At 42.0% G+C, this 25,272-nt stretch overlaps 1 protein-coding gene across 7 annotated transcripts in view; it reads left to right on the top strand.

Moving 5' to 3' along the window:
• The window catches only part of LOC138939197 (myocardin-related transcription factor A), a 180,030-nt gene that overhangs the window by 131,502 nt on the left and 23,256 nt on the right, over window positions 1–25,272 (top strand). The window contains exons 1-2 of one of the 7 annotated variants that reach the window (XM_070306808.1): window positions 15,057–15,426; window positions 21,876–22,331. The exons of the other annotated variants lie outside the window; for them this stretch is intronic. Of the exons in view, the coding sequence (XP_070162909.1) occupies window positions 22,241–22,331 (91 nt within the window). The 5' untranslated portion in view covers window positions 15,057–15,426; window positions 21,876–22,240. Of the gene's footprint in view, window positions 1–15,056; window positions 15,427–21,875; window positions 22,332–25,272 lie in introns of those variants that run through there. 7 annotated transcript variants of the gene reach the window in all.

Genomic DNA, 25,272 nt, shown 5'->3' with positions numbered 1-25,272 from the left:
TACGGGGCGGAGAGAGGAACCCCGGTACAAATTTATCTTTGTTCCAAACTTTCACGCACTGACAGCGACGCCGTTCACAAAGTCGAACGTGACACACCGGCGTTATCCGGACTATATTTTTCTTGCTTTCTTTTTCTCTCCCCGCGATCCATAGGCACGCGCGCGCGCGCACACACACACACACACACGCATACACAGTTCCATGATCTTTTTCTTTCACCGGCGCTTGCGATATTCTAATAGTGAGGGACTGACTCTAAAACTCTTTCTGGGATCTAAAACCGTACGGATTGGTGGTTCGAGAAGATTCAAAGGATGAAAAATCTTTTATTTCCCAACGCATGCGTTTATTTCTCGCCCGCACTGCGGATGAAATTTAATTTTATATATTGATTTATCTTTGATCTTTATACAAATTTATTAGCCGTTTGTTTCCCGAGGAAAATTCGTAAAAGATATTTTCTAATTGAATTATTTTGAAAATATTAGTCCAATTATCGTCGAATTTAATCAACTCAATTTACATATTAAATCTTATAATATATGGCTGTTATATATTGTATTATTTTTCATCGAGCGAAGGGAATATATATTGTCTTATATCGAGGACGGGCAAACGCGTGTCCGTCGAGAGAATAAAGCTGGATGAATCAGCGCATGCAAAGTTCACTGCATCCGCACTGGCGATCTCGCGAACACGCGCGCGCGCGCGGCGAAAGGGCGGCGAGGACGAGCGAAGGAGAAGAAACGGAAGGAGAACAGCGGGAAAGAAGCCAAAGGCGGAGGAAGAATCTAGAGAGAGAGAGAGAGAGATAAAGCGGACAGAGGGATAATAATAAAACGAGATATCTCGTACGTGGGCGGTCGTATTGTTAGCGCAACAAGGCATGCGCGGCGCTTCTGTGTCCCCTCACGCGCTCGTGCGCTGCCCGCGCCCTTAATAAAGGACACGCGTGTGCGTGCATGCGCCCGCGATATATACGTGCACATGTACGCTCGCGAGCGCGTTTAATAAGAAGGAAGGCCCCGCGCGCGCGATGTGAGTGCGCGCGGGACCCGGAGCACTCTCGGCCTTATGTAAATCGGTCGGGCCCATCTGCGTGAGAGGTTCCTCTCCTTGCGCTAAGGAGAGAAAGAAAGAGAAGAGAGCACGAACCGCTGCCCCGGCATCAAAAGCGGTGCCGCCACCGCCACCGCCACCGCCGCCGATAAACACGCATTTATTCCCGTGTGTGCTACGCGCGCGCACGCGAGGCGTGGGCGCATGTGCTCGTGCGGTAGCGCATGTGCGCCGCGATAAGGCCGCATTCACATCGCGACGCCTCCGATGGAACGTAAATCTTGCTCGGAAATTCCCGACTCTGTACAATTCTTCGTCTTTCCTTCCCCCCTCCCCCCCCCCATTCGATTCATCTCTCGGATCTTACGTGTCAGATTTAATGATTCTTTTACGATGGTTCGTAAAAGAAATCGTTCGAAATCCGAAAGGAATTTAACATCGTGTATCCCATTATATTGTTTTGATAAAATAACAGAAACACGTAGGTTCTTCTTTTCCAAAAATTTTTATTTCGTGCTATTTTTCAACGTCGCCCACTTTATCCCTTATGCGAAACGACGTTAAGATCGGGAAAGAGACTAGGCCGCTATCGCGACGTTACATTGTGTTTGTATCCTAACCGCTGTAGAAACGCATGCTGATGATTTTTTCGCGGTCGGCAGATAAACAGATAGGTGGATACGGGGTGTACATGTACATTTAGGTGCGCTCAGATAACAACCAAAGACTCGAGATGAAAGTCAAGTAGATAAGTTGGACCGCCGCGCGATTTTTTCGCTCGAATCGGCCGCGCTGACTTTGTCGGTAAATTCATGAAAAATCTCCGGACTATTGGAACTTTGTTCATTATCCAACTTAACGCGATAACTCAGAGGTAGTAAGTCAATGTTTTAAGAATTTGAGAACTTGAGCGATAGTGACCGTATTTAGTTGAATTATTGAAATTTGATTGCATCTATCTACTCGAAACTTTACTCTGGAATTTAATCAGGCATCGCCTTTTGCAGTTTTTAAAGTGTAACGTTAAATATGCCGATGATTAAATCTCAGATTTCTGTCAATTGTTTTATTGATACGTCGATACTTTGTTAAGGAAAATTGATTTTACAAACGTACGGTTTATGTGAGAAGAAATTTATTTATTTATTTATTTTATATAATAATATCGCGAAATATAGGAATACTATTGAAAGAGTATATTTTTTACTCTTATTTGTTTTGATAAATTTATTTAATAAATTATCTAGACTATATTTATTACTCCGAATTACTTGTTATATACACTTGCTCTTTTTCGAAAAATTAATAGGTCAGTTTTCCTTGAGATGCAGCGTGACTAAATAACCACGATTGCCTCGTATGTTACGCACAGCATTCTCTTCTTCGATCGTAGGCTGGTACGTGTAAGAGACGGAAGCCTTGACCCATCTAATAAGTCGAGGAATTATCCGGAGCCCACGGAAGGTCCTTCGAGAAACCATTTTATTTTTTAGCTGTCTCCCTCGCTCGTACTTTTCTTATACGATTTATTGGACTTTTTCTTGCGCACTTTTGTCGAAAGCTAGCTTCTCATCATAACAGCAATACCATTTCGATAAAGTACAAGTATATCAAAAAGTAATTCTATAAAATATTATGCGATTATTTCCATAATAAAATTTTAGATTTATATTTTTCTCAAATATAAATTATTTCTCTATCGTACAAATTCATATTATCAATATTAATATCTTAAGATATTTCTGAATTTATTAATTTGCAATCGAGTCGTTGAAATTTCGTAATTTCCACGTAAAATTCGTATTTACGTTAATCTCAAACGGTGCGTGTCCCAGAAATTGCGGTTTTGGCATTTGCCGTCGAGGATGTGGCGACGACCGATATACCAATGTACGAGTAGCCGTAACATAATTGACGTTACCAGTTTATCGAAGCGAAATGACGGCTCGACGCATATAAGGAAGTTTGCAACAAAGATAGCATCTCGATTAATCGCGCGCGGTGGTGAAAGTGTACAGTTTTCGGGCGAATTTTCGCGATTACCATCCCGTATGCGCGCGATAAATCACGCTCGCTCGTTCTGCCTGACACCCAGAAGGTAACTTTCGGAAGCGTAATTAAACGACGCGGCGTGGGCGGTGCTCGTCTCTCGCGCAATTTTTTTTTTTTTTTTTTTTTTTTTTTTTTTTTTTTTATCTTTGCATCAACTCGTCTGTCGCTCCTCGCGCGATACGCGACCGCTATAAAAGTTTTTCATAATAGACTCCAGCCATAGTTTGGATCGCCCTGTCCGATCAGAGCTATAAATACCATGGCGCTAAAAACAACATAAAACACGTAAAGCGCATATTAAAATCGACATTAATTTAAATTGTCTATCTGCGATTTTAGAGAAATGTATGAATGTGTAAATATGTGCAAAAATCTGTCTAGATTTAATATTATAAATTTTTTTCTTAAATAATTTCTTTCTTTCGACGATATCAAGATATCTGCGAGAGAATAGTACGTCTATAAAACTGATAATTTTTTAAATTTATATGTACTGTAATATTTTTTGAAAAAAGTATAGGAATGTCTATTTCTCTCTCGCTCCACTTGACACATTATAACAATACTTGTTCAACGGGTCACTTCGCGGTGATCATATTCGCGCGTTTTTTTCGTAAATGCTTCGATTCGAAACGGCGAGATAAGTGCATTCGACCTCAGCCGACGATGTATCGGCGGCAATTGGCAGTTGGCCGATTGCTGCAACATCATCTGTACCATATCGTTTATCGCGTATAACAAAGAATTAATACCACTCGCGTTCATTATTTTTCCTCGATTATATCGAAAAAGAAAAATCGCGCGGATCTTTCAGACGCATTCCGATCGATCTAAAATTTCGCCAACTGTTATTAGGTCGTGCCAAAAACGAAACACTTCTAATTGAGCGGAAAGTTCCTTTCATGAGTCATCGGCGTAAGATATACGAAATTCAGTTGCTCTCGGGTGTCACAATTTATGAAACCAGATGGATTATATCAGGAGCTCGAAACGAGGGCAATCGGTGTCTCTTTCTGTGGAAGTAGACGAAGAAGAAGGAACATCACGAAATACATAACAACAATCGGGTATTTCGTGACTTGAAATCCGACAAACAGATGTCTGAGGGATTTTTTTCTATCTTATATAATTTATATTCGATTTCTTTTGACATTATTTTAGCCGCTTTTTTATAATTTTTATATAGGTTTTTCTTTGCAAGAAAATTCATGGGGCTATATAAATATCAGGCTGTAACGAATATATATTTTATTTTATATTTATTATATATTTTATTTTATTTTATATTATATTTAATTAAATTGATCTCGATTTTTTTGTCACATAGCTTATCTCTACATTTTTATAAACTTGTCTTAAGCATAGCAATACTTTAAATGCATCTCGAATTGTCGCGATGCAATTTCTAATAAAATTCATTATAACAAAATGTCATATTTTGCATATTTTCGCTAACGATTGTAAAAACTCGTGGAAAATTCCGACCGTCTTTTTCTTATTAATTATCAAGGTATCGGCGATGATCTTTTTCTGCTTGGATTATTTTTGTATATTGAATTTGGAATATTTGAATTTTAAAAATATAGAAAGATATAAATTAGGTTTTTTTTTTTTTTTTTTTTCCCACGAATTACGATATTCTAAGAAATATCTCTAGACTTTTTAAAACATTCGAGATCTTATAGGAAATTTAATTCTGAACAAAAAATTTCCTACAAGATCTCAAAGCCTGACTGGAACGTTCGGGGTCACCCTGTATACTTAGCCTAATAAAATAATTAATTTTATTGCAATTCATTTAGGATTGATGTGAAAATTTCGTCTGTAAGATCGCTCGGAATGCGCGTGGGATCGGCGCTTAATGTTCGTCCTTCGATCACGCGAAAGAAAATGGGGGAAGGATAAAGAGACAGCTTTCTTCGTGATCGATAATAAGTTTGTTCGACACGCCGTCGAATTAACGGCGTTAACCGACAAGGCGGTAGATTCCTTTGGGATCGCGTTACTTTACGAAAAAGCCCGCTTCGTGTACCGCAGCTGTTCGTCCGCCCGTCTGTCTGTCCGCGATGCTGCTTTATGTCTTTGCGTCCCGCTTATTTTCACCTCGCTCTCTCGTGCACACCAACGCGAAAGTTCCCTTAATCACTGCCCTCTCATTAGTAGGCGTCAAAGGCACCGACGACGCGGCGCGAGAGAAAGAGAGCTCAAGTCGCCTTTCTTCGCGATTCCCCTTTAAACTTCGATTCTGCCTTTTTCTGTTGGCGATCGAGGCCCCACGTGAAACCACGAGGCGGGCAAGCGCACCGCATTGAAAGAATGATCTCTTTGGACTTAATGAAGCGTAGGAGCCGCGCGAAAAGTTGCGAAGCGCGCGCGATAAAAAGATACACAGCCAGCCTCCAGGTCGTACAATTCGGTTGTGTTTCACGGTCTTACGTCGTCGTTCTCGTCGCAAGCAGAGTGTAAAACCGGAAGTCTTCAAACGGATAATTTTTTTTTTTTTTTTTTTTTTTTTTTTGCGGAAAAATATACGCGCTGCGATGTTCGTCTCTCGCGTACGCGTTCCAATTCCCGCGCAAACGAGTGACGTTCAATAACGCGTGACGTATTATCGAGATTATCCATTGCGTGTAGGACCAAAGTGTCGCTACAAATAGCGCCGCTGTTTTCCTTAGACGCCCACGCGATACGCTGTCCGCTTTACGATTTGGCGAATTCTGGATTGGGACGTGTGTAGAGCGTTCGAATAGAGTCGCAAAGAGAAAATAAACTTCCGTCACGCTCGCTTCCCTTTGTCCCCTCTGCCTCTACTCTACCCATCCCCCTGCATATGGATTATGTGGCCCACTCTGCGCAAAGTCGGAATCTATTCCGAGAGCTATTCCAAGTCCGTCTACGACGGCGATGCGCGAGCCGGCTCCGTCTTATTAAATGCAGCGGCGCTTCTCTCCGCTCTTCCGCGCGAGGATATAGTCACTTGTGACGATCAACGGGTCTAACAGCTGCGCCCTGAAGATACTGCTCTATAATAAAGGACCGCGTATACTCAAAGACACATCTCGAAGCTTTTTCCTCTTCAAAAGTCCAAGTTTGACGTTATCATGTGCGTCCTTACATTATTTCTCATATAGATAATAAAAATAAATGGATAAGAAATAATAAAAAAAATAATAAATAATAAAGAAATAATAAAAATAAATGGATAAGAGAGAGAATAATCTTTACGCGAGTATCTGTATAGATATATGCACGAAAGACATGATAATTATTTTCTTCACGCGTGTATTTATTTTAGCGTTTAATTTATGATTCGTGTAAATTAAAGTAAACTCGGAAGTGGAAAATTTTTCAGATAGTATCTCGTGTTCTTTATTTTTATGATATTTACATAGATGAGCCGTTCGCGCGTGATTCTCGCAAAACGATAGAAAATTGTCGAGATTATTACGCTGAGAGTCGGAGAAGAAACTCGGAGAACTCGAGCAAAACCATATGAAAGAAAATTGGCTTTGAATATGGTGAGAGCAAGTACGATCACAAAGGTATCGTGCAAGAAACGAAGAGAGAGAGAGAGAGAGAGTGGATCGGTAACAAACGACTCGCAAATCCCCTCTGTCAATTTAATCTCGCCTCGAATCCCGAAGAAATGTTAATAAGGACCACATTCTCCCTCCCGCCCGCATCTCGCAACGCGCGCACGCTACGCAACGACGTTTTATTTTCGCGCAAAGATACCGCCGACCGCGTGGAAATTGTGTGCAAAGCGAGCCTGTTCCCGCCGTCGGTTTCTCTTTTTTCCCCGCTCCTTTTCTCTTCTTCGCTACCCCTTTCGGCCTTCCACCCTCGTAATTTATCGCGGTTATGCGGCGGACGCGCGCGGCGAAATCTGTACCACGCGGGATAGGCGGCGGGGAAAGGAGGAGAGGTGAAGACGGAGAAGCGGGGAATTCAGGATCCGCAATACTATCGTTTTGCTTCGATCATTCGGTCTCTCCACCTTGGGCACTTGGCGAACGCAGCCGTGCAGAGGAAGCGATGCGATGAAGAGATCGCACGATTCTGGATGCAAAGGAAGCGCGCGAAGCGCCGCCAACAACACATTGATTTTCGCGCTCGCCCCTTTAATAGCCTCGCCATGGGCGATCGCGAACAGAAACACGGAATAGCCGAAAGATCTGATGCGGTGAATGGGAAAGAGAAAATTCCTCAAAAAAGAGATGAAGAAAATAAAAATGACTTAATATTTAATTAATCACTTAATATTTTTCCAACAGTATCTTTTTTACGATTTTGTATAAATTTCTATCTTAAAATGACGCTTCAATTGATTATTGATATGCAGGCGAAAATTTTATTTCAATTTTTATCAAATATTATATTATATTATTATTTTACTCAAATATTTTACGGGCGTGTAAATATTTTACGGGCGTGATCGATTTTGGCACGCGACAAATTCGACAAATAGGTTTATCAACGGTTAGGTTACGTCGTAAGAAGAAAGATAATTCCATCCAATTATCAAAGGCTCGCTAAGCGTACCGCGTGGGCGGATGTAATTGGCTCGCGAAACGTTATACCCCAACGCGCAGTTTTACGTCGTGACAATTCCTTGAAATGTGTTTTTAGCGCAGCGGATAACGCCCATAAGAGAGCGTTATAACGTCGCGATCAGGCCCGCGCATAACCCGGTGAAATTTAATTGCCCAATAAAAAAATCGTCGATGGGGTTTATTGGATACATCAGTTGCACGGTAAGCTTTTATTACCTCCTACCGTTGCTCCGGCGTGGTTATCATGCTCATTGGACGCCGAAATATATTGGCGGTAAATACCTTTTTTTTTTTATCACGGAAGTATTTTAAGTATCCTCCCTCCTCCCCCCCCACCCTCGTATATATTTCCGGCGCGAGAGCGGCGATGAAATAATTTTCTCGTCGCAATTATACGAGACTTACTTCCTAGCGCGCATCGCCTATACATTTCAACGATTTCATCGTCTCTCTCTCTCTCTCTCTCTCTCTGTCGTGTATATAACGCCGACTTAAGTCATCCGTTTTAATTAGGGGAAATTTTTATGCGCTCGTATATCACGGCACTCTCTAAATTGTCGCGGCTGCCTGGCGCGAGCAGGAGGCACACCGTGTTACACCCACAATTAACCGGTCATGTATATACAGCCCTCCTGTTTACAAGCCTCTTGACCGCATCCACATGGTGCGACGACCATCGGATTCTTATCGCGACGTTGAAATCTGGCTCCGTATATCGGTCAAGTGCCGTCGAGGATACGCGCCTTCGTGAGAAAAGATTTTCTTCAATCTCTCTCTCTCTCTCTCTCTCTCGTTGTGTAACCCTAACAACTGATCCACTCTGCTCGTTAAACAATATGTGAAATGTAAGTAGAAGAGAAAGTTTATTCATGTTTTAAATGTAATATATTCCAAGAAAGTCATTTATATTTGTCAGAGAGAGAGAGAAAGAGAGAGAGAGATTTTATTACAATGAATGAAATTACCATTTGATTGTCGTAAATGTTTCGATTGAAATTTAATTTAAGAAGAATAAAATTAACGCACGAGTGAAAATAATCGAACCCAGCGTTGTGTGTGTGTGTGTGTGTGTGTGCATATTTAACGATATTTAAGAATTTATAATCGTTGATGGTCGATCTCTTCTCGATATCGCGGGTAATTGAGAAAATGCACGAGAAGCGTGTAATGTTAAATTATATTGTTATCAGAGATAAGGAAAGAAATCTTGCAATCGATCCCGGATATTTGTGATAGCTTTTAACCGAGCCCGTGGCGTTCCGGGCTTAACAATCGCCGCTGATGCAAGCCCGATGATCGATTATTGTTGTCTACGGTAAGAACTCCTACGTGAAATCGCATAAAGAAACATAATCACTAGAGAAACATAACAATATTTATGTAACATCGGCGAATGTTTCGCTCGCTCGATAATGAAGCGGGAAGCGATTCGAGAGACTCGCGTGGGCTTTTGCCCATCAACGATCGCGCGCGCGAACGGAATATTATTCTGAAGTTCGCGCGGGCGAGATCTTTCGGCAAGTGTCTCGCGAGATGACCATCGAGATTTCAACGAGTGGGGGTACTTAAGAATCGAAACCGGACACCGGATTACCAAGCGCGACAAAACGAAGGGGACGGAGAGGCGAACGCGCGATGCGCGCATCATTAGACATTAGTCACGACGAGATCATACGTCGACGGGGCCCAAAAGAGCCCCGTGAAGATAGATAGGCAGATACCGGTGTACCCGGTCGATTCGAACGATTTGTCGACTCGATTCTCTCCGTCAAACCCTATTTTCTTAATCCGGCGCGTCGATGCGGTTCTTATGATTTTTGCGAAATGAGATTAGTCGGATTCGAACGATCGCGAGACGATGTGTACATTAAATGTACTTGTGGAGATTCTTTTAAGGTGGTATACTTGTTTGAAATCTCAAAAAATGGATACATTTTCTAGACTCTTTTGCAGAGCAACAACTTAATAAAAATTTTTCATTTTTAATTTTTTTACAATATTATTAAATTAAAATTTTCAGTTACGATTTTTTTTTTTACGAGTAAAATAATGTTTAAAAATGTATTAATATTGTAAAAAAAAAAAAATATTAAATTGTTGCGCTTCTACTCATTTTTCATAGGTTTAAACGAGTGTATGCCTTATTAATAAAAGAAAATTTTTACGCATCCATGTGTCGCGTAGCGGAAGTATACATACGTATCGAGAGCCGGACGCAATAATAATCGTTATCGAAAATTAGGAAGCCACCCAATCGAATATTCAACGCGTCGTAATGTTTTTCATATACTCAGAGACTCAGACGATCCATACATAGCTTCTTTTCGTGTTTGCGACGAATCGATAAACATAAAAAAATCTAATGTTTTATTGCGAGAGGACAAACGAGATAACATCGTCATCTGTCGAAATTAGGAGACGACGTGATCGTCTCTATGAATATTCAACGCGCCGCATTAATTTCAGAAACGTCCCACATATAGGGCCCCCTTCGATCACGATAGGAAAGGGGGGGGGGGAAGGCAACCACATCTCTCACAGAATCGCTGGATACGGATGGCTCTCTATCCGCTGAACCGCCAATGGGGGGAACCGAACCGAAACGGAACGTGGGCGAAATGAGACTGTTATTTCGGCAACCGTCGGGCCCCGAAAGACGGATTCTCGCCGCGTGGGCGCATCGTTTAAGAACAACCGAGCAATTCCGAAATCGACTTTTCGACTTACAAAACATAGCCGAGCGGTGGGCGAAGTTGGGACCGATCGCGAAAGACGGGGTAGGGGAGGGCAGGGGGCGACGTGCGCCTCGCCAATACACATAAACGTATTATCCGTGTCCGTGGTCCAGGCTCCGACTATCGTAAGCGAATCGGTCGCGTGGGCGATCGTTTCCGGTCGAATCACGGTCAACCGAAAGTTTTTTCTAAGGTAGCAAAATATCCGCGGAGTTGCTTAACGATCGGAGCAATCGTTTTTTTATTAACGAGCCATCCGTCGACTATCATATTTCTTTATAGCGGAAAGTATAGAAGATTAGGATTAATCATTTAGATGGGAGGAAAATAATATTATCATCAGACTAAAAAACAAATTAGCCTCTAGACGATTGGAATAAGCTAAGTATTGATTTATCATGTTTGTACACACATCTATGCATAATACATGTAATAGAGAAATCGAAAATTAATTTTAACTCCAAGGGGAGAAAATTCATTTCAAAGGAAGAGATTTTTTTATTTTTTATTTTTTTAGCTATTAGTAGAAAATTCCAAAGATAATATATTTTTAATATATACTTTTAATAAATATCTTTAATAAAATATACACAGAGGCACACATGTACGCATCTAGACAACTTACCTCGACGCGACGACAATTGGCCGATCAATTCTTCCAATACACAAGAACCTTTCTCTCGATTATCTTCATGATTGATTCTTTCTCTTACTGTGACTGCGCACTGATAATTAATGCAGAAACGAGAGGCGTACTCATCATTCAAGTACTCATCCTCTTTCATCATTCGCGCCACGACACGCTTAACCTTTTCGTTGCGGCGATCGCACTTGTCGGCAAACCGTTTGCATCGTTAACATGTGGAAACCGAATAAATACGCGACTTTTTCATTAGCTTTCCGCTGAGACCTCGCTTACGCATATCGATGCTTAAAACGCTTTTTGCGGTACGAAAGGGTTATTATATATTAACCCTTAACGGTTTCTTTTCCACAACGCGGTGTATCGCGTAATTTATTCGGCATTTGATTAAATATGATTTTCATAAAATTTTTAGTTTGCGAGAAAGAGATATAAAACGATTATAATGAATCGAACGCGTATCTATTTCATTTCTCAATTTATTTAATAAATTCTACGTAATTTTTTGTATCTGTTAAAGATTGCGAATGTTTTAAATCTGCATATGTTTCTGGAAAAAAAAAAAAAAAAGAAAATTGTAATAAGCTATTATAAAAATATGGAGATATTTAACTCTTGTAAATTCCACGGTTTATAAATGAAAAATAATTAATTATTTCAAAGTAAAAAATTTATTACAATATTAATAGCGTGTGACGGAATATCTATTAATCTTAAAATCTGTTAATCTTAAAATATATATCCATCAGATGGTCTTAGAGTAGAGCTTTCTTTTCTCGAAGCTGACATTTCGCGCTTCGAGCAGCTGACCGTTTATGATTCCATCCGGCTTTCACGGAAATTTCGACTTCCTCGTAAGCCTGATCGTCCCGTGATCAGGCAATCGCGTCACGTGCCCCATGTACTCCTCGCTTTTCGTATATCTTTTTTAACTTGGCCGAAAGAACGATTACGTCCTGGACGACGTCGTGCTCTCGACGCGACGAGTTTCCGCGACTCTCGACGACGCTCGTATTTACGGGTCTCGTTTATGAACCGCTTTTAAAGCACCTGAAGCCTTTGCTTCCGGTTAAAAACTCTGGTAAGAGGTACTATTTATATGACCATTAACGTACAATCTTCGTTTACGTTTCTATAAATACTGCGGCACCGGCGCGATGCAGTAGACTCGTTTCGTCATCACTCGTTGATGCGGCGACTCTCGTAAAATCCTCCTCACAGTAAAACCTGGCTCTTGTCTCGATCAGCGTCTTCTTATCCGCTCTCTCCCGCTCGTGTCGTCAAGGGAAAGTCCATAACGCCGCGAACGACTTAAAATTCCATCGGTACGATTTTAATTCCGTTACTTCGCGCTAATCAAGCGAAGACGGAGGTCGACGATGAGCTTCACGTGTCTTCGGATCACGCAAGCAAGGCCCAATCAGTGAAGTCCTTAATGAAAATATTATGTCTGCTTGATGAGAGAGATACTTAACATTTTCTCCGTTTTAATATAAAATGAAGAAATGAAAAGAAAATTTAAGAATACGCGCGGAATTATTTTCAATAAACTGTCAACTTCTCTTTTTCTCAGAGATTTTTTTTTTTTTTTTTTTTTTTTTTTTAGATATAAATAAATAAGAATTTTTATATTATTAAAAATATTTCTTTCGCTTAGCCTAAATTTAAGAAAGAAGAGAAAAATTAAATTTTATTATTCTTTTAATAAATTAATGACACAAATAATACAATATTCAGCGTAAAATGTGATATTATTCGAGACATCTGTAAGGAATATCACGAGTTGTATTTTATCTCGAGGAATGCGAGAATATGTTGTGAAAAGTTTGTTCGAATGAGGCATGAATTCCGTACCGCCGTTGCATCCCGGAGTCCGAGAGCGCAGTCGCCGCTGCAGTCATCTCGCGTACGAATGACTAAGGGGCGCGTGCCCGACCGGTTCCCTTTAACTCGCCTCTTCCACGAAATGTTCCCCGGGACCATTAGTTCCGCGTCCCCGGATTGCGTCATCGAAACTATAAAAGAATTATTTCGGAGCAAATCACTCAGCGTCGTCGCACTTGTCAACCCGCGGTTTACAACCGGCCGGGGTCTGGCACGCTGCGGGGCGCGCGACATTAATCGCTGCGACATCTCTCTCTCTCTCTCTCTCTCTCTCTCTCTCTCTCTCTCTCTCTCTCTCTCTCTTTCTCTTTTATCGCGCTGATATCTAACGTATCTTATCTAACAGTTGTATCTCGCTATCTTGTATACGGTTAACTCTCTTGCTCCTGTTAACGCCCACGTCCCGCCGTGCATTTTCCTCGGCTGCTGTTCGCCAGCATGATCGCATCTCTGTATTCGTTTTTGGAAATTTTTTACAAATATTAAAATGAAATTTTTTCACTTTTGAAGATATCATATATATATATATATATTTGTCCATCTCTTCATATACACACATGCAATATAGTATACGATTAATATTAAATTTAAAATTAAACTATATAATACAAATTTTTTTATAATCGTATATTATATAATATTGTATATAAATTAATATATTAAATGTTGAAAAATTATGAAAAAAAAATTGCTTTGTAAAAAAAAAAATTACGATTGTATCGAGGAAATATTTCCATATTCACATAAGAATATTTCAAGACATTGAGTCGCGCTTCATAAAAAATGAATCATTATAAAGAATGACGAAGAATGCATATTTATAGTGCAATTATATTGTTCAACGATTGCAAATTTTTAAATTTATTGTAATAACACTCAATGATTGGCTTGAATGCCTCGATACTTCGATACTCCGTTCGCGTTGAAAATATTAAAAATGCATAATTTGCATGATGCGAGAGAGCCTATATCGATCCGCCTATATGCAGTTACAAATAATCTGAATAAAAATCGATGATTATAACTATCGCGGTGCAGCCACGACTCGTTATCAATCGTGCGTAGAGTTGACCATGCGAGCTGACTCGGGGCACGCGCCTGACAGGGTCGTAGGGCCGCCCTACCTCGGGTCTCCCTGCGCCCTTGTGCCCCCTCCCCTTCTTCCTCTCCCCATTTCTCCGCGTCAAGTAACATCGCGAGCGAGAAAGGAGAGCGAGAGAAATAGTCCTACTCTCGTTCGAAGCGGGGTCCGCGGACCCAGTCCTCCCACTCGGCTCTCCCACCCCCTTTTTCTCAACGCTTTCCCGTTCCCACTCTCAACGAACGATTCCACCATCTCTGCCCCCCCCCCTCCCCCATCGACGGCAGTTCCCCTCGGTCCGCCTATGCCCCGCTATATAGAATCCCTGTGCGCGAGATGCGACGGCACAGGCCGACTTGTATATTTGCGGCCTCTTTTTCCCTCTCACTCGCTCGCTCTTCCCTCGGCCCCCTTTTTTTCGCGCTTTTTCTCTCACTCCGTCTAATTTTCTTTTCATTGTCTTTGTCGCTTCTCTCTCTCTCTCTCTCTCCTCTCCTTGCCCCCTTTCTCGCTCGTTCTTTTTTTTCCTGCCCCCTTCCTCTCGCCCCTCTTTCTCTCTCTCTCTCTCCTTCTCTCTTGCAATGCGGCCCACACGCGCGCCCCACACTATCACTCGCGCGAGCCCCGCGCGCACAACACAACACGACACAACACACATGGCCGGTCGGCCGCTCTTGCTCCGCGGAGTGTGCGGTCCTACCTCCTGCAGGGGACTGTGTCACGTGGCCCCCAGGCCGCAACGGCACGCAGCACGGGCTGTGCTCTCTCGTGAGCCGCGCACACGACACCAGTCAGAGACGAACCGAGAGACCGGACCGACAGATCGCACTCTTTCTCCCAGGAAGCGCGGGTGGTGCTTTCTCCCTCCCTCCATTTCCGATTCTTTCTCTTTCTTTTTATTTTTCCCTCGCACTCTCTCCCCCGCACACCCTACGCTCTCTCTTCTCTTCCTCCCTTTCTGTTCTTTCGTTCCGGCGAACGCGCGCGCGATACGTCACGCGTCTCGGAAGCTGCACCCCCGCAGTTGTTTATATCATCCGTAGCCACGTGCAAACTTTCAGTGTTGGTGTGTTTACAAGAACCGACGGATCTCTCGGTCAGCCGGTGGGATATTTCGTAGTCCACCGGGTACTCGGGTGATACCGGGGGAAAAAAGATCACGCGAACCTTGGTCGTGCAAAGTGCGATACACGTCGTGTTCGCTCTCGCATCATGTCGAGATGGAAACGAGCGTAACTAGTGTGACTTGCTTGTGTGCCGATATTCCACTGTGTATTATCGTTCGTTGTGGATTGTGTATCGGTGTTGTGTGTCAGCGTGTCAACGCGATCGCCGAGACGCAAAGAGATTTAGAGGCCGCCGTGGCTCTCGTTAGAACGACCGACGCTCCTACTGGCCTTCACGGATGAAAATGAATGGTGTGCATTCTGCTTCTCTCTATACGAGACCGATCGATGCGAGATCGATCGTCGGCTCGTGCCTCTGTGAACGCGTCGCTCTCGGATGTTAACGCGTCGAAGATGTCTCTCGGATAGGGTTGATGAAGATCAACCGTCGCGCCGATGGCAGCGTTGAAATCTGCCGCTGTGTCTCGTATTGCGCTAACGACAGTCGTCGCTATTTCTATGGTTATTGAAAAATGCCACATTTGACGTAATAATTATAATATACAATAAACTGATACTAATTTTATATATATTTTGACGGATACATAAATCGCGTCGATTTATCGCTGTTGTTGACGCAAGCGATGTTTATAAATAATTAAATAAATAACGAAGTTTAAATCGAACGTGACGCTGCGCCTCGCGAGCACGCAGTTCCTTGGAAAACAAGCATGCCAAGATCGTGACAGCTTCGATCTTTGTGACGATGACAGCAGTGGCAACCAAGTCGGATGTCAGATATTAGGTGTGCCAATTGTGTTTGAACGATGGGGAACGACAGGGGTCTCTCGCTAGCATTACTAGACTCGATCGATTTTTACGAGACATCCCGTAATTTCAATCATGATAAATTGTTATCGCGATTTACAACCGGCGAATATTTTTACGGCGTCTATTCTGCCTCGGTCGGATTCGCGCCTCCGCGAATCAACGTAGGGCTAATGAGTCGCGATAATTACACGGTGTCCATTTCGGAGGGACGACGTATCATTTCTCTCTCTCTCTCTCTCTCTCTCTCTCTCTCTCTCTCTTTTGGCATCACACTCTGCCTGGAAATATGGGGCACGATTAATGAAGCGATTCCTATCGGCACCGGTTGAATCTGATAATTAAATCAAGCGCCGGGGCCGCGGCGTCGTATATTAATTGAATCGCGATTCCCTCGTATTCGATCTGCCTCGTTTCGCAAACACGTCCGGCAGATCCGGAACTCGTTCGCGACGGCTCGTGACACTCTTCTACGCTGTAAGATCGCGCCGTCGATTACGGTCGATTCAGTCACTCGGACCTTTTCTTACCGCGATACGCTCTCGACGCCCTTCCTTGAACGGGATCCATCTTTCGAGCTGCATCGAAACGCATTAACGGGCTTGTTCGGACAACGGACAGATTCGATAGTCCCCGTGACCATGATGTGTTCCTTCATTCGATAAATTAATAATCGAGATGTGATCGCGTGTCAATTGTATTGAATATTGTTAATTATCTGAAGCAAGACTATCAGGAGGAAAAGCTAGAAATAATCTTGCCATGAAGGTGAAATATTTTTATTTGCAAACGCAAAACATTAGATTGATAATTAATAATAATAATATATATATATATATATTTTTTTTTGATAGATTATATTAAAGATTAAAAGGTTAAAACGATTAAAATGATTAAAACGTGCTATCTGATATTATTTTCTGAATATTCGAATGAAAATAATTGAATATTTATATCGTCGATATTTTATTTCGTTATTTGCAACATCAACGTGGATGCTGAGTAAATCGTTACAGGATATTTATTAGAATGTTGAAACTCGCTAATCAAATTCTATTTTTTAATGTTTCTTTGTAATTTAACTTGAATGAATTTAATTACTCGTACGTTTGTCCAATGTTTTGATCTTGATCCTGACGTTCCTCGGATTATCTTTAGTCAGCAAACAGCAAGGGAGATAAACAGCGATAATCATAAATTTTCTTAATCATCAATCACGGAAAATTATAAAGTAAATGTTAAATATTGAACGTTTACTCTTTTCATATTTACAAAAGTTTTTATTACTGCTTGTCAGAGATTCTTAAATATTCAGGAAACTATCGGCACATATAAGTTCTTTTAAATACATTCATGTATAGTTGATTAATTTTCCAAAAGGAGGATTTCCAAACGTGTTCTTTTCTTTAAAATTTTATTAATCAAATTTTTGGTGGTATAATTCTAGTTCTTTATCAGAAAACATATCTCTCTCTCTCTCTCTCTCTCTCTCTCTCTCTCTCTCTCTCCGTGGCCTTATTTTAGCTTTATAAGATTCAACATGCTTATTATTATTGCGCAAGTTTTAAAAGAAAAAAAAAGAGAGAGAGAGAAAATAAATATATCGGGAAAGAGAGAGAGAGAAAAAAAAGAGAATGCGTCGGTAAAAATCGTCATTAACAAAAAAATCGAACTAAATTCTCGTATCGACGGTGCCTCTCAATTAATTCGGAGCATTACATCGTTTATCGGAAAATGCCCCAAGGTATTTATTAATCGCCAATTAACGTTTTGTCGTAAAATGATATTATGGCCGCGGCCGCGCGTTATCGATATAAAGTCGACGTCAAGAGCCGACAGTTAAAGTATCACAAATCGTGATTCGGCTTCGCCGGTAATCGAATTCGTCGCGGGAATAAATTCGCGCGTGAGTGGGGCCTCCTCTCCCCCCCCCCCCTCCCGCATACATTGAAGGATCGCGAAGATCGACACGACCAGATAAGAATCGACTCGGGGGTACTCCGGGGGCTGATGGGACCGTGACGACGAAAGGACTATTTAAAAATGCGTGTCGAGGACGCCGCCTTCGTGGGAGGGGCCCCCGACTATTCCTCGCCGGTGCAGGGGATCCGTTTCCCGATTTCTCTTTCGCGACCCTTCTACACGATGGCCGTAACGAATACATACCGCGGCCGCTTGTTTATCGAAAAGCGCTCGAGAGTCCGTCATACAATAAAAACGTCCCGTAAATTAGCGCCCGGTGACTGTCGCGTCACCGAGAGCCGCCTTCGTTTGCGGTTGATTCGTTTTGCGCGCGGATAGCGTTAAAGATAGCTTGACGATTCAACACTCGTTTGATGCGATGTATCTTTTCAATTTGGAATAGAAATAACAGTTTGATATTTATGAAATTTTTTTATTCCAATTACACGCGTCTCTTTGTCATCAATTTATTTTTCATTTTTGCATTCTATTCTTTTACTCTTTTTATTAATATGGTATTGTGGTACTTTTTTTTTTTTTTTTCCAATAAATTTCTCGATATTAATAGATGCATAGCATAACAATGTATTGGTTTCTCTTTCTCGCTAAATATCCGACTAAATATTTGACGATGATGTAAAAATGAAAAATAATAAAGTGCGGAAGGAATTTTTTTATACTAATTATACATTCTTTCGTTATCAATTTATTTTTACTTTTACTCTTTTTATATTAAATATCATGCTACTATTTATTTAACTTTTTCTTTATATCTAAAATTTTTATCCTTAATTTTTTTAATTAATTTATTTCTAAATTTTTATTTTTTACAAAGAGAATAAATTTCTCGATATTATTAGATGCGTATACAACAATATATTAGTTTCTCTCTCTCTCTCTCTCTCTCTCTCTCTCTCTCTCTCTCTCTCTCTCTAGCTAAATATCCGACTAAATATTCGACGACGATATAAAAATGAAAAATAATAGAGCGCGCGGGGTTAAACGAGGTTCGCCGCGACGGCGGATACTCACCTCATCTAGATCTGCCGCGTTAATTTCGCAACTTGATACGTCATTAAAATAACAAATTGCGCTATTAACCTGGCCACGGTTAATTAGGAGAGGCGTTATAAATGGCAGAAAAGTTTCGCGAATTAATCAATGCTCGATCGCGCGCGATTCCGCTTCATCCGCTTCACCCTCTTCCTCGTATCTTCGCGAGTCCGTCCGTTAATAACCACAAGCGCAATAAGTAGGTTGAAAATGAAGATCAAATAATTTTGTGGTCCGACTCGCGGCGAGTGTAACATTAACGAACGGCCGGCGGCAAAGAGCTGCATTATAATAGTAATTATGCCGATTACACGGCTAAAGTAAAGATAGCCCGGTAAACTTGATTATAATGGTACAATTGCGCCGTCAGGACGAGTTAATCCAACGACAATGTGTGTAAAGAAAGACGTACAAATGTGACGATTCCTTTGGCGAGATGTCCTGTCATTATAGCCGACTGCGAGAAGTATTAATTTGTAATTTAAAGAAAATCGAAGCAAATTATTTTCAATAAAAGGAAATAATTTTTTTTTTTTTTTTTTTTTTTTTAAGTGATTTTTCAAACTTAAAACTGGATATTATTATTTCTCCTCTCGCGCGTACGAAAGACATTACACATGGAGAATCGGCTCCACGCGGATGACCATCTCGAATATCGAAATTTTTATAAGCGCCCATTCGAATTAATTGCCAGTAATTAAAAAGATTTTTACATAATGATCGAATAGCAGGAGAGTAACGGTATACGCGCGTGGGCGGTTATTTAGTACGTGGACAGTGCGGAGCCGTCTTTAATAATTTCGGTGTTAATTAAATGCCGATGCGTGGGTGACGGTGGTATGACGAGGCGAGAGGATTCGAATACGTTTTGTCAACTTTCACCGCGACTCCACACCGGTCTTCTCCGCGAGCGCGTCTTTATAACTCCTCCGTTATGCTAGTCGTTAAACGCCGATCGGTCGCGCGCATCCGGTGGCAAATTGAGTTTCGCTTCTCTCGAGCATCAAATTATACCGCGTTAATCGCTTAATAATTATTCGCGCGGTCCGATATCAATTTGTTGATCGGGAATTACGAAGCTCGAAAATTCGTTATTATTATTTGGCCGTGGATCGATAAAACTGATCGATCGAATACGTAGGTAAATCGTAGTTGGCGCTTCGTGATTTCGGTATTTAAACCGGTAAATAAACGACCGACGCGGTCCGGCAAAAATATTCATAAAAACTTTATTCACCGGCGAGGAAATATTTTTTGTCTCGCTTTCACCTCTCTCGATTTTCCTCAATGAGGAGCCGTGGCGGCGGCGAACGCTCTCTGCCTCTCACGTTTTCGAAAGTTACGCGACTCTCGTTCGTCCGCCCGTTCCACTCGCTCTCGGCTCTTTTCACGTTGCCGGTAATTTTACCGTAATTTACGACGCGACGCCCCGGAATGAATCCCCTCGCCCACGCGCCGACCGAGGAAAGAACACGAGGGAATGAGTTCGCGTCGCCTCGATTCTATTAATTCAATACGATTAGCCCGTACGACTGCCCACGATTCTTCGCGCTAATTGCCCCGAGGTAGGGCACCTAACCCCCATGAAGATCCGAGGGAGGAAGGGATTATCGAGGGGCTTTTAATTAAATTGAATCGAGCTTAATTAGCCGTGGCCGCTCGTGACTCCTCGAGGTGCGAAGGGACTCGCCTAGGGCGCGCTAAGATGACAGTCGGGATAAAAAGTTGGACGATGAATCGAATGTTCGCCACGCTCGACATTAATCCTCCGCGTGTGAAAAATATTTGGGTATTATAAAGTATTTAGTTGAGGGTGCGAATGGTATTTGGATGATTCGCAGAAAATTACAGACTCTTTTCTAAAGTTTTGTAAAAAGATTTTTCTGGCGTTAGAACGAGACCAACTTTCTTTCTAGATTAACAACCGACTTTGTACGATTATCCAATGGTAAAAAGAGAGCGCATAAAAGATTTCTCTGATAATATCGATTAATAACATGATTATTATACGCGTGCGTTAACGATTTTTTTAACTCGCTTTCTCTCTCAGTCATGATTCATATAAATTATGAAAGACGAGCATATATATAACATTGCTCTCTCAATACAAATAATCCAAGGAATTGACAAACGCTCAGCTGTCGTTCTTATTTTGCATGATAATATAGCGTGCGCGCTACCCATACATGGCACGAGTCAAGAGCTGTCCATGAAACGTTCGTTTAATGTCAGCGGGACCTGCCCGCATTATCATAATTCGTTTTCCCGAATCGCAGTATCGAAGCGATATGCAAATGAAAAGTCATCTAACTAATAAAAAATAAATATACGTATCGCGCCACGTCAACTTTTGCGGTACGCGAGACTCGCGTGCAGCTTGCGACGCATTAATGAATCAAACGCGAAATAAGTTGTCGAGGGAGAATTGTATATTCGAATCTCTCTCTTTCTCTCTCTCTCTCTCGTCAAGGAGAGAAAATACACGCACGAAATTCGGACGCGATTACGGTGTAAGCGCGATTCAAGCAAGCTTGTGAATGAAAGTGATACGTCACGACGGAAGATGGTTTAATTTCGCGAAATTAATACAGGCATTAATTAAATCATAGCATAAAAATCAATTGTAAGGCATCAAGTGCGATGCTCCGAGGTGTGCAGCGTGCAATTTCACAGAGGCTCGATCGACGGAAAGTATCGATCTCGCGAAAGTCGATATGAACATTGGGTGGCGTTGAATTAAAATGAAAGAGACATCTCGATATTTTTCTTTAATGTAAAAACATTTTATTAGAGATTTATCTCATAGCGCTTTGTCAAATGTCTCGTTAATGCTCGACGCACGTAGAGTATCGACCGCGAATGAGTCGATAGTTGTCATCGCGCTCGATACTCAACCGTCACGAATCGTTAATTTGCAGGAACCGATAAACGCAGCAGGAGCATCGATCATCGTTTCGAGGGGTGGATCGAAAGTAATTGTTCCTCATCGAGACAATCGTCATCCATTGACAAATTCGCGAGATCAGCGATAAATCTGCGACGCGCGTAAAGGATAAAAGAATCAGTAGTGTGTGTTCGTGTGCGCTCTGCGCATTTGTTGTCGTCTCGTCTCGTTCCTCTTCTCGAGAAATATGTTTCGCCGAAAATGTAGGGACGAGAATGTCCGCCGAAATGAGTCGCGCGTGAAGGGTTAAAAGGCAGTTAGTATATACAATCCGCCGCGCGGATTTATGATAAGACGGAAATATAATTTATCGAGCCTGTGCACATCACGTACGACACCATGGTTACCCTGGACACCGAGCAGAAGCCCGAAAGGCAGCACTGCGGCCGACGTATGTGCGCCATTTGCCGACGCATCAAACGAGATAAAGGTAATGAACGACACACGATTTTTATCCGCCATGTCACACGTCGCGAACGTTTAACGCGTTACTCGCGCGTGCCGCGACGTAATATAATGGGAGCACTTTTTATCTTTCTTTTCTCTCTCTCTCTTCCTTTATACGGAGACACGCATAATCACAGGCAACTCTCGGCTGAAAATAAAAGTCGACCCGAAAGGTCTGATATCCTTCGGCTGCTCCAAAAAGGGGCTCGTTATCCGATGTTGACCCATCAACATCGACAGCTTCGACGGACAATTCGCCTCGTTTCGCGCGAAATTTTAAGAGAGGTTATTAAAAGCGTTTAATTATTTCTTTTTTCTTCTTGTTGCCGTTGCGCAATAATTCATAGCGTTGCGTTGCATAAAGGCGGGCAACGAGAATGAAACGCGTGACAGAACGTATCGCGCAATTTATGTAATGAAGGGGGACCCCTTTCTCCTTTCCCTCCTCCCCCTCCCCTCGTCACGATCTTTGGTTATTACTTTCCGCGTTGAATCGTGTGTTCACCTGTCACTGCGCGCGGTATAATTACGAACGATGAATGCGTTTCATGAAATAAGCTCGGCAAAAATATATCACAAGATTGAAAAGCGTTCAAAGAATCCATCGACAGCCGTGTTAACGGTTCTATATAATTCTCAGACGTCTTGTTGTATTTTTATATAACAATATTTTATGCTATTTAAAATTAATAATTATAATAATTATATTGTTATTATAAAAATACTGTATAATCGCGTCGAAATTAATCAATTTCTGTTATAAAGAGGAAATATTAATGCTCCGTCATCGTTATTATTAGTATGGCATCCGTTTAATTAAATTCATTGCAATTTCGCCCGCGCGTTGCAGTATCAAAAAAAAAAAAAAAAAAAAAAAAAATGGAAGAAGAAGAAGAGAGGATAGCACACTTGGACGAGCCTGTCGGCTTATGGTACGCGCATTATAATAGAATTACGAATGTATACCGACGCGGTTCAAAACTGGTTCGTCGTTTTCCTTCGTCTTCCCATCCCCCCCCTCCTCCCCAACATCGACGTCGTATGTCCTCGTTGTTTCATGCAAATCGCTCGTTAGTCGAAACACCTGAAATTCTCGTGTGGGACGCGCATGGTCTCTCTCTCTCGGCGCGGGCGCACGCACACGAGGCACCATGGATTATTCATCCCCGTGCCCGTGGCGTATTCGTGTTAAGGTGACAGACTGACTGACACGGACTTACGAAGAAGGGAGAAGCGAAGGAAGCGAAGGGAGGTACCTTTTGCGCCTCGGGATAATGGCTGTCCGTCTTGTTCGATCTGTCAGCGCGAGGAAATATACGCGGGATAGCACAGGATATCGAACATTGAAAATTTATCTCTCCAGTTAATTATTTTCCTTGCGAGAGATAAATCAAATTTTATTTTCTAAACGGGATGGAATTGATAATAGAAATTATCTTTTTTAAATATATTTTTTTAATAAATTTTTATATGGACGGTAATCTTGCAGTATTTATATGTAAGAGAATTTATATGAATATTTAATTAATAAATAAATATATATATATATGTATTTATTTATTTATTTATTTATATTGATTAAATATTACACGAAAAGATTATTAAATTTTATTAGATTATCAATTAATCATTTAATCTGAAATTTCTCGCTAAGGAAGGATCCCTTGAAGGCGCGAAAGGGCGCTTACGAAATTACGCGGGCGCGTGTATATGAATGGAGGAACGGCCGCCGCGGTTTCATTCATCCGCGACGCGCAGCACGCAATCCGCGTAATCGTGTGATCGAATAGGCGAACGGACATGTTCGATTTCACGAGCCAACCTTGCTCTATGCCTGGGCAGTTATGGCAAGCGTGACTAGGCCGGAGGTCCCGATTATGATAAAGCGCGTGGGGGCGCTCGCCCACGCTCGCCCTTCGCTCGTTCATTCATAAATTCAACTCTCACCGCGCGCTCGCGCGCACGTGCGCGTGTCTTTCGGTGGCTCTCGCGTTACATCTCGTTGCTCGATGAAGCGTGTCGTCCTCGCTTCTCAAGTAGGATCGTTTCATCCGCCAACCGTACGTGATCCGCTCGAGATCCAGCGAGAAAAATAAAGGGACGTGCGACGCAGACAGAACGGAGATGAAACTTTACTGAAACTTTCGCGTTGACAATTAATAAAAATTAAACGCACGTGTCAATACAATCGACATTACTTATGAAAGTTTAAATAGTATTCTCTTCGCTTGTTAAGTGTATTATTTGAAAATTATATTTTGCTGCTTCCTCGCGATTCGCTTGATCTGTCGGCTAGATGAGACGTCATCTTTGAGAAATGTTTCCCGAGATGAAGCAAGCGACCGATCGGATTAACATATGGACTTGCTCGCATATCTTGTCATAGACCCCATAGACAGCATGATCGCGCTTTCAAAGCGATCTCGGAATCGACGCGCCCAATTATGCGATCGGTCTATTTTTAGAAGCTCTAGTCGCCGACGTAGATACCAATTATTTTTTATCGTGTCATACCGTGTCTTTAACGAGCGAAGTAAGAAGCCAGATAACACAGAGATGCAGAAGAAGCGTCTGATACGTATTCGAAGATCGCAATCCGGGTTCTCTCCACGAAAGAGAAAGAGAGAGAGAGAGAGAGAGAGAGAGAGAGAGAGAGAGAGAGAGAGAACAGGAATGGTAGGGCGACTGTGTATCCTATACCGACAAATCCGCGAGGTATCGCAATCGAGTTTCCAACGAACGGAAGGGGGAGGAATGAGGGAGAAAGCGACAGAATCATCGCGGAGATGCGCGAGAAGGAGGAGAGAGCGAGCCGAAGCGATGGCGAGGATGGCGCGAATCGGAGAGAACAAGCGTGTTTGATATCGCGAGAAAAAGAGAAAGAGAGAGAGAGAGAGAGAGAGAGAGAGAGAGAGAGAGAGAGA

Source organism: Polyergus mexicanus, unplaced genomic scaffold, assembly GCF_030449975.1.
Source record: "Polyergus mexicanus isolate NDT 795.1 unplaced genomic scaffold, iyPolMexi1.0 SCAF_14, whole genome shotgun sequence".
Classification (NCBI taxonomy): Eukaryota; Metazoa; Arthropoda; class Insecta; order Hymenoptera; family Formicidae; genus Polyergus; species Polyergus mexicanus.
Note: the sequence above shows the minus strand (reverse complement) of the source record. Positions and strands in the feature narration are given on the sequence as shown.